A 9,807-nucleotide genomic window follows, 5' to 3' on the forward strand; every position below is an offset into this window, starting at 1 on the left:
AAGGAGACTTCTCCTGGTATTCACAGTGGAATGAGACGGAGGGAAAGGATGGTTTCTCAGCTGAAGGGGATAAATTTGTGGTTTCTGCACTGAGGACTTGATATGCAGGAAATGAAAGCCATAGGGATTTTCTCAGCCAGGAGCAGGAAGGTTTATCTGCATATGAGGGACCATGGCACCAGTGATGAGTGGGTGAGGTAGGGAAATGTTTGTCTGTTGAAGATCTCACAGCTCCCTAATTGACCTGGGTCATTTTGTAAACCTGGTACACTCATGCTTGTCCCCAACTGTCTGTTTGTAAGTGAGGAATGACTTCAAGTAATATTTATTTACTTGTTAATTAAGGATCAATTCTAGTCCCGTTTTGCAAAGAAGTCCCTGGGATGTGCACAAGACCTCTTCTTTTCACTGGGGAGTATAAGTGCTTTGGCCTAGTCTTCCTTGGCAGCTGGGTTCACAATTTTCCCCATGAAGAGGATGCTGTGGGTGGTTTTGTCAATAATTATCATCAGGAAGGGCCTGTTGAATGTAATGTGAGGAGGAGGAGGAAACTCTGCAGACAGTGGTACCAATTCTATCACGGTCACTGCAGCAGCCTCTGTGCCGTTCTCACTAACATCCACCGTGGCCTTGTGAATTGCCTGCAAGGGAAGCAAAGATTAAAATCTATGTATAGAAGAGTAAGAAGTAGCTGGGAACAAATTTGCTTACTTCAACACTGTGAGAAGGTAGTTCTTAAAAGAAAGTACAGAACTGTTATGAAAAAGATACTCATGTTCAGTCTTTCCAAGACAAGCAAAATTTGCTCTGAGTTCAAAGGGAGTCTTCTTCAACACTCTGGTAGAATAAAACTTGGCTGCTTGCAGAGACTGAACATCATAGAGAACATTTATTGTTCTGTTGTTTCTCAGACTAAGATTTTGTCCTTAGTATTTAAAACAGAAGAAGAAAGTTTTCAATTTGCATCTGTGTATGCAAAAAAATTCATTCTGCAAAGTCACAATAGTGACAAGATTTATAGGGCGTCTTTCTGTAACACAGCCCACTGGTATGACTTTACTTCACAGGGACTTCTATGGTAGGTATAGCAAATTCATATTTCTGAATTCATGTGATCTTATTTCATTGTCTTTGGTCAGGACTCTGTGTATTTTCTTCGTTGTCCATAACACATCTGGAATTTCCTCTCATGAAGTCCTGCTACCCTTCCTCTATTCACTTGTCATATATCTGTAATCCAGGTGTTTACACATGTAATAAAATATTATTCAGTGTGAGGAGTCATAAAATCATTAAATAATATAGGTTGGAAGGACCTCTAGAGGTCAACCAGTGCAACCAACCACCCTACACTGCATCAACTCTGACGTTAGATAAGGATGCTCAGGGTCTCATCCAGTGTGATGAGTATTTCCAAGAATGGAAATTTCATAGCCTCTCTAAGTAACCCATCTTAGTTTTTGATCACCCTCATGGTGAATTTTTTTACATAATATCTGATGAGAATTTCTCATTTTCTGTCTTGTGTGCATTGTCTCTTGTCCAGTTACTATGCGCCTGCAAGATGAGTCTGTGTCCATCCTCTCTGCACTCTCCTAACAGGTATCTGTAGCCAGCACTAAGAACCCCCCTTCACCTTCCCTTCTCCTGATGGAACAACTCCAGGTCTCCCAGCCTCTCCTCATGCACCTCATGCTCCAGCCCTACGGCCATCCTGCTCACCCTCCGCTGGGCTTACTCTGCTCCAGTATGTCCACATCTCCCTTGCATTAGGGAGACCCAAACTGGGTGTGCAGTAGTCCAGAGGAGGTCTCACAAGTGCAGACTAGGGGGAAGGATCACTTCCCTCATGACACAAGGCATATATTCCCTGGGACACTGGGGAAATCACTGATCTGTGTATCAGTTTCTTGTTTGTAAAATGGGGCTATCCCTGTCCCACAAGGCCATATAAATTCTGAGATGCTCGGATAATGCAGTAATGAAAGATGTATACATAGGATAAGAATGGTTATTTGCAAACTTGTATCATAACTATGACTCTTGTCATGCATTGATTATTTTACTCCAGCTTTTTGTGATATTATTCCAGTTATCCTTTCCAGATTTGTTTTCTTCTTCAGAGACTTTCAAGTGAATTTACAGGATTTCTATACAGTAAACAACTTAATATTAAACTGTAGGAACAACAGCCACTTAATACCTATCCTTTTCCTTCCCTTATTACAATCAATGAGCAACGACTACACTCCAGAAGTGGGATCAGCCTATTTGCAGACATAAAACCCATGTGTAAGCAAGACAGACAGATCTCTTGATTACCATCTCTGTTTGCATACTTACTCTGGAGACCTTCAGACGAGTTTCTTCCGACACTCCAGAGAGATCAGCCTGGTCACTGAACACCTCTGTTACACCCATTTTCTTAAACAGGCTCTTAACATCATAGCAGCCAGAGATGGAGAATTTTGGAAGATCCAAGTAGATTTTTCTTTTCAAAAATAAATGAAAAATGTGAGTTTATTATTGCAAGATCCCTTGATGCAGTAGCTGCTGCAGATATACATGTATTCCAAATACCTGTGGAGCTAAGGCTTGGATTTCTAAGACAGTAATAAATCTCATGCTAGGGACAGAGCACTGGTTTATGAAAGTATCATCCAGACTGGAGAAAAAGAAATTGTATTTTCTTTTGAACTGGATTCTTTCTACTCAAGGAATTCTCCAGAGGGAAATGTACCTGTGTTCAGTATCCTCACAGCTGGTAGCTCTCCCACTGCTGTGACTGGGGGAGCTGAGGAGAAGGTTCCCCTTAGGTATGAAATCACTCAATTACTTGGCTGAGTTAAAGAAACTATGCAATGTTTGTTCCTCAGAGCTATGCTCAGCAACTCATTGTGTCATCCTAAGCTTTATTTTGCCTGGATGAGTAGTTATGGCCTGTTTGATATTTAAACAAAGCAGATTAAAAGATTACCTTTTTTTGAGTGATTGAATCCAGTTAGACACTGTTTCTTTTAGCAGAGTATCCTCCACCTGCTTCATTGTCCCTTCATCAGGCAGAACAAACAATGAAGTAGCATCTCCTTTGTATGGGATTTCTACTACCCAGCAAGACAACTTCTCATCCCTATGAATATTAAAGACTTTGCTTTGATGCATCATTTTGACCTTAACAGAATTCTTGTCATCCAACAAGAAGTCGCTGTCTCTGGTGACCAAATTGTTGAAAGGTTTTTCCCAGTAGCCTTTTGACAAAAGAAGGAATATAGAATTGAATAAACTTTAAAACAGACTAATAAAGGCATGTCACGTTAGTTGATGCTTAGAACACTGTATTTGAACTGTAAAGTCAACAACAAGCCTATCTCAGTTTCAGGATGCTCGTTCCCTGGCCGTGGAAAGAAGCTTTACGTCATTTCAACGGTTCTAATAAAAATCACACAAGAAAAGTTTAGGCTGAGACCACAAAAAAGACCTGAGCCTTTGCCTGCTAACACAATTGTAAAGCTTCCACAGACTCCCACTGTACAGGCTCCAGGCTTATTCCTTTCGTACAAGTGTCAGCCATGATTTACCATGTCCTGCACAGCCAAACACCTGTGCCTTTCAATAAATGATCTAAGTTTCCACGTTTATCCTTTCTGAATATTTTCAGCTCTGAACCCCCTTAAAATTGATAGGACATTGATCAGTACTTCTATGGGTTCTTTTTTTTTCTTCTGTCTTTTTTTTTTTTTTTTTTACTCATACAGAAAATGATTCTTCATAACTGTCTTTCAAATATTTCCTTATGTCACTTAAAAGTAGAAAGAATTATTTAAAATTAGATGATAGCATGGCTTCACAATGTGAAAAGATTTATGTTTCTTAGATATGGGTAAGACTTCCAGAGCTTATGTGTATAACTCCTATGTATGTTTGTCACTCACCTTTAAAGAAAATGTAGTTAATCAGAACCATCATGGTCTCATCATCAACACTCTTGAGTAAATCAACAATTTTCCCATGGGTTTTTGTTTCTATATACTTATTGATTTCCTTTGCAGCCTCTGCAGAATTCTGTAACTTACTAGAAATAGCTTCAGAATAATAAAAATTTGTGACATCATCCAAAAATTTTTGGAGCAGTTTCAGTTGGTCATCTATGAACAGGATATTGCCCATATTTAACTGGACTTCTCGGTGAGGGTCGTTCAGCAGCTGGAGGACATGCTTAAATCCCTCATGGATCTCCTGCTCCTCCACCTCTGTCAGGTTGAAGGCAAGGCCTTTGTGCAGCTCATTGAGTGTGTTTGATCTGGCCCCCAGCGAAAGCATTGCAAAGGCAGTGGAGATGCTCAAAGGAGAGAAGAAAATGTTCTTGTTGCTTGCCTCGTCTCTGACTTGCTTGTAAAACCTAAATGCGAAATCAGCATTGCTGGGGGTTATCTTGACATGAGCCAAGTTTTCACCTCCAGACTGGTAAGAGTCTTCTGTGAAATGGCATAAATTTTCTTCCTGCTGTTCATCATTGATGTCGGACCTATGTTGACCCTGGACTTGAAGTCCAAGAAGCAATAAACACAAATGCAATGCAGTCTTCATTGTCTTTCTGAACAGTTCTGTTAAGAAAGAGCAGAGCAACTTTTAGATCTGGAGAATTTTATCTTTCCTGCATAAAAATAGGTTTTGTATTCTAGATACTGATTTTCAGATGTCAGTCTTTAGTATTACTGCTCAATTTAGAAATGCTCTTCTACTTGGCCTCCTGGATAGCCTATTTCTAACCAGTTCTCTCAGTTTCTGACCAATGAGCAAAGGAAGAAAGATATTAATGTGGCATCACCAAGGAAGAATTGATGTTGTGTAGACTTTCATGAGGTATTAAGCCTGAAATAGTTCTTGCCTCTGACCAGCATGGCCTCACTGCACTCCTACATGCGTTTGGGTGCATGGCTGAATTCACCTCTTGGCCTTCATGTACTTGGTAAGTACTTTGGCAGAGGGACTGACTTTTGCTGATATATTTCTCCAATACCTGTAGTCTTGTTCTGACTTGGGTTTTCAAGCAATGCAGTGATATGTAGATAATGTCAGTTACAGCTGTGAATAAAATCCATCTACATGCTCACCCCTTAAACTGTTTATATCTTTCTGCCTCTTGTGTAACAGCTCTGAACTCAAGAACTATGTTACTTCAAAACATTACCTTAAATGTTTCATCAAATTGAGGATAAACTAAGAATGTTTATTGACTCTATTGCACATAAACTCTACATGAGGTTGCAAAGCCCAAGACTCAAGAGCTTAGGAAAAGCTATAGTGGAATGTGTCTGCCTATGTATAAGCAATTCACTGACCTTTTCCTTTAGCTGACATAAGCAAATTCTGCAAAATCCCACAGTGTCTCTTCTGCCCTTTTCAGGGGAAGAACCATTAAATATACTGGAGAGGAATATTCTTCATAGGGTGCCTCAACTAAACTATCTCAAATGCAGAAACTCAAAAACATGAAGTAGGCCGTGACCTGCAGGAAAATAGAGATGGACTGAATGTTGTTCATAGCAGATGTATACTTATTCTGGAGCATGGGATTCTGCCCCAGGGTCTGTCTCAGGCTCTGTGTCTAATGCCATGTTTAGGTCTTACATCAAACTTTTCAAAGGCAGTTATTAATTCTGGGCTCCCCCTTTTCTGACTGCCCTATATGAAACACTGGACATATAAGCTATGGAAGTGCTGAGTATGGCAGTTGTGCTCAGTATGTCTAAAATGCTGGATGAAAACATCAACTGTGAAAAAAAAAAAAAAAAAAAAGACATTCTCAATGGAAGTAATTAATTTTGGCCTGGTAAGTACTCTTCATAATTCTGCAAATCTGCTTTTGAGAGAGACTCATTTCTCTTCCAGGCCACTTGGCTGCAAGTAGCCTGGTCTTTAAGCACACTGAAGCTACAGGGATGCTACTCACATTAGCCATGCATCAGCCTGCAGTAGTCAGGACATTGAGATTGCAACTAAATTCACTGCTCGGGGAGCAGAGACAACTTGTTCTACACCTTGGTGTTGACTGTTGAGTATTCGGTTAGGACTTCATCTCCCAGTCAACCTGCCACTATAGCTAACAGCAGGATCACTGACTGAATCCTGCTTCCAACATTTAGAACATGCTTCCAGAAGATAAAATAATTTCCAATTACTGTACAAAATAAACTAATCTCAGAATTAAATATTGTGCAATAAATCAGGGAGATCACAGACAACATGAATTCAAAGACTTCTACAAAAGTGTGATGTGGTACTTACAGTGCTGGACCTCTCTTTCACAGTGCTTCTTCCCTATTCTTCATTTTGCTGGGTAGTATTAAGTTAATGTCCACTGGTAAATATTAAACAGAGCAAATAAGTATTATTTGCAAAGCAAAGACTGAGTAAGCTCTTTTTTTCTGGACATCAAACACTGTAAATCTATTTTCCCATCATACAGGCAGAATAGTGCCAGCACCTAGGACTCTGAGGGGAGAGGAAAAGCAGAGATCTTGCTACTCTTGGGCTTGAACTGAACTGTGGGCAAAAGAGCTTTGCAAGGTAGTCTGACATAACCGTGGTAAATGTGCTTTAGAAAACAGAACATCAGAGGAACTGGAAAGCTGAGAAAGGGCCAGACAAATGCCTGTTTATAAAAATGATGCTGTGTCCCACTGAACTCTCTGCATGGAACATCCTGATGTAAGGATGTCATCTGATTGAGTAACCAAGGCAGCAGCAAATTTGTTCAGGGATAGATCAGTATGTTTATGTTGCCCTGCAGCCCACTATTTGAAGGTCTCATTAAATTATTAGATAAAGGGTAGTCGGGGGCACTGGTTAGCTTTTTGAGAGTCTTTTTTTTGAGTATTTTAGAAACTAATAAAGTAAAAAGCAAAGTATTATCATTGCTTGAAAAATAACCAAAATAAGAAAACAAATGGAAGAATTAAATGGGCAATCTTTACCATGGCAAAATGTTAGCTGGGGAGAAGAAACGAGTTCTTCTTAACCCCATGATACATACATATAGGATAGGCATGATTTATATACATACTATATGTGACTTACACTGGGATCCCTCTCAGGGGGAGCTGAGAGAAACAGGCACAATTTAGCTACTTAGGAGGTTATTTAGGGATGAGATGCATGGCACTCATCCTAATTAACAATGACTAATTATCTCCATTGAATGTATATGATTTCACCCCAGGTAAATCTGCAATTTATCTATACATAGGAGTCTACCCACCGCAGTTATTGCTACGTAACTACTATGTCATACAAGGTAGAGGCAGAGTTGGTCAGAATGTATTTTTACAGAGAGGGTTTTTTTCTTGATGTGTGCAAGTACCCAGAAAGTTTACTGCAGAAGTAAGTATGCTGTTGCTTAAGTCTAGCAAAGACAAGTTATTTTTCTCAAGTCTAGGCCTGCCTACATAAATAGCATGAATCTTTCAGCCCAGTCTTTATGCTTGGATAGCGATTGGAGGGATGTTACTGTTTTCAGGGGGGAACTGCTGGGAACAGCAGAGCTTCTGCAGTGATTCCCCTAATTTCTCCCAGAACATGCAGCAGCACCCAGAATGTCAGGGAGAGAGTGAAAAGTTGCTGCTGTCCCTGTTCACCACTTCCAGGCACCAGATCCACTGACCCTGGCCCAAGTCTCTTCCCAAGCAAGGTTAAGACCAGCAGTTACATCAGACCCACAAATGACCATTTTCAAAGCAATCAGCTTCTCAGCAATTCCAGATAGATCAGTATGGTTAATGAATGCACCAGTCACACCTAGTCCTTTGAAAATCACCCTTAGGTCATAGATGCCAGAAATGGAGGCTCATGGAAAACGTGAGTCTCTCCTGTTGAATACAATGGAAAATGAGGGTGAATCAACACACATGGGTATCAACAGCGTACCTGCCAGATGGCAACTTCTGTGAGAACCCAGGGAGGGCAAAGCGGTTTGTTACTTCTCTGCACATTCCTGTTGGTGCAAATGGCTGTGTCCCCAAATGTCACTGTGAAATGTGAGGCTAAACTGGAAACGTCGTGCAGAGTTTTGCAGGAAGGAGACCCTTAAAGGGTAATTTCACAGAGGAGGATACAGAACTCCTGGATGCTTCAAGATAAGCAGCGGCTGGGACAGAAGGACTCGCTCCAGGAGTCAGGGAAGTCTCATAAAGGACTGACAGATGTGCTTTTCCCATTGGCCTGATAAAGGTCTATATGGAAGGAATTAAGGAATAATTTAATTATCTGTTTTGTAACTGTCTGCCAGTGGCTCTGCTCAGTTATGCAATATGTCTTGGTTCCTCCTTGCAGGAGCAGTTTCATCCCATATCATTAATTTACTCCTGTTGACACTTGGTTGTCAGATTATTATATGCTAGCTCTGTAAATTATATTTCTGGGTTTTTCAGGGCAAAGGATTTCTGGCTGTGGAAACGAAACATCAGCAAGATGATAAGGATTGAGCAAGAGAAATGTGTACTTTACATGATATATCCTCATGCAGCCATTTTTTGTTGCCTTATAAAGACGTATCACTCACGTTCTGTCTGCAAAAGTTCATCTGTATAAACCTCTTGATGGAAATTATTCCATTAAAAAAAAAAAAATAGCATCACTGCAAAATTGCTATAACTAGAATAAAAATGAAGTCCTCTCTGTATTTTTATCTGTTTCTGTAAAGGGCATCCCAAATACCCTCTCCACATCTTACAAATATTTATCCTTTTCTCCTGGGATAAAGAAAGTGCATCTGGTTCCCTTTTGAAAAACAACATGACTGACAGAAAAAAAAAAGCTGAAGGCTAAGCAAAAAGTCTGTGACAGAACTGGAAATACAAACTAGACATTTTCAGCTTCTTTCACCAGTGCAATAGGAATCTCTGAACTAAAATTTCATCTGAACTCATAGTTTACTAGATGGAATCTGTATAAACAGAATCATATAATCTTCTTATTTTTTTCTTCTGCATTACATCTCAGAAGGAAATAAAGTTCTTTTATTACCAGGATGTTATTCCATTTCTCATAACAGACGTTTCACCTCAGATGATCATTTTCATCAGTTTGTAGAAAGCAATATTTTATGTTTTCTGCTTTGTCTATACCTAATCTCCTAGCACTGAAAGAAAGTGTGTTTCCAAGAGCATACAAGCACTTAAGGCCCGATGTGAATTCTATTGGAATCAATCAGCCAGCATGCTAATGTTCAAGATGGGTAATGTCTCACTGAGATCTCATCTCAGGTTTTACTGTTATATTTTCCATGAAGTTCCCAGATGAAGACATTGGAATTCTAGACCTGCTTGACACTGACAAGGCTTTTCAAAACTACTTGTTATAAGTTTTATAAAAATCACTATAGTAAAACAGGGAAGAAAATAAGTAATAGCAGATAGACTGCAAGACCAAGATTTTGGTCTCAAATTGAATTGCAGCTTGAATTTCTTTTTCCAAAAGATGCATCAAACTCAAGTAGTTAAGACTACAGACCAAAAATCTTAATTAAGTATAATGATACAAAAACTTAGAGATGGCATGTATAACTCCCAGAATTAATATAAATGACAGTAAAGGAAAGCGGTGGGTCCCCCCAAATATCACTGAGGTTAAATCCCAGTCCTTCCAGCACCTGAACCTGACTGGTAGCTCTGGAGTCCAGGGCCAGCAGGGCAAAGGCAGCAGAGATGCTGACCAGGGAGAAGAAAACACTCTTGCCAGGTTCTTGGGCAGTCACTTGCCTGTAAAACTGGAAGAAAACGTTCGTGTTGATGGGGGCTACCCATTTGC

At 39.9% G+C, this 9,807-nt stretch overlaps 1 protein-coding gene across 1 annotated transcript; it reads right to left on the bottom strand.

Annotated features, from left to right (window-relative positions):
• Window positions 1-431: 431 nt before the first annotated feature.
• LOC104367448 (alpha-1-antitrypsin) lies at window positions 432-4,602 on the bottom strand. Its single transcript, XM_009974588.3, has 4 exons — window positions 3,933-4,602; window positions 2,978-3,248; window positions 2,344-2,491; window positions 432-641 (listed from the first exon to the last, which is right to left on the bottom strand). The coding sequence occupies exons 1-4, from the start codon at window positions 4,585-4,587 to the stop codon at window positions 432-434; spliced, it is 1,284 nt and encodes a 427-aa protein (XP_009972890.3). The 5' UTR covers window positions 4,588-4,602.
• Window positions 4,603-9,807: the final 5,205 nt, after the last annotated feature.

The sequence above is a fragment of the Tyto alba genome, unplaced genomic scaffold, assembly GCF_018691265.1.
Source record: "Tyto alba isolate M040663 unplaced genomic scaffold, T.alba_DEE_v4.0 Super-Scaffold_18, whole genome shotgun sequence".
In the NCBI taxonomy this organism is placed as follows: Eukaryota; Metazoa; Chordata; class Aves; order Strigiformes; family Tytonidae; genus Tyto; species Tyto alba.

What these genes read in the sequence shown, in the direction of transcription:
- LOC104367448 (XM_009974588.3), bottom strand. Translation starts at nt 4,587, where the DNA reads ATGAAGACTGCATTGCATTTGTGTTTATTGCTTCTTGGACTTCAAGTC. An exon ending in ATTCAATCACTCAAAAAAAG is followed by an intron (nt 2,492 to 2,977) that starts GTAATCTTTTAA and finishes ATTTTTGAAAAG; the next exon opens with AAAAATCTACTTGGATCTTC. An exon ending in CTCGTCTGAAGGTCTCCAGA is followed by an intron (nt 642 to 2,343) that starts GTAAGTATGCAA and finishes CTTCCCTTGCAG; the next exon opens with GCAATTCACAAGGCCACGGT.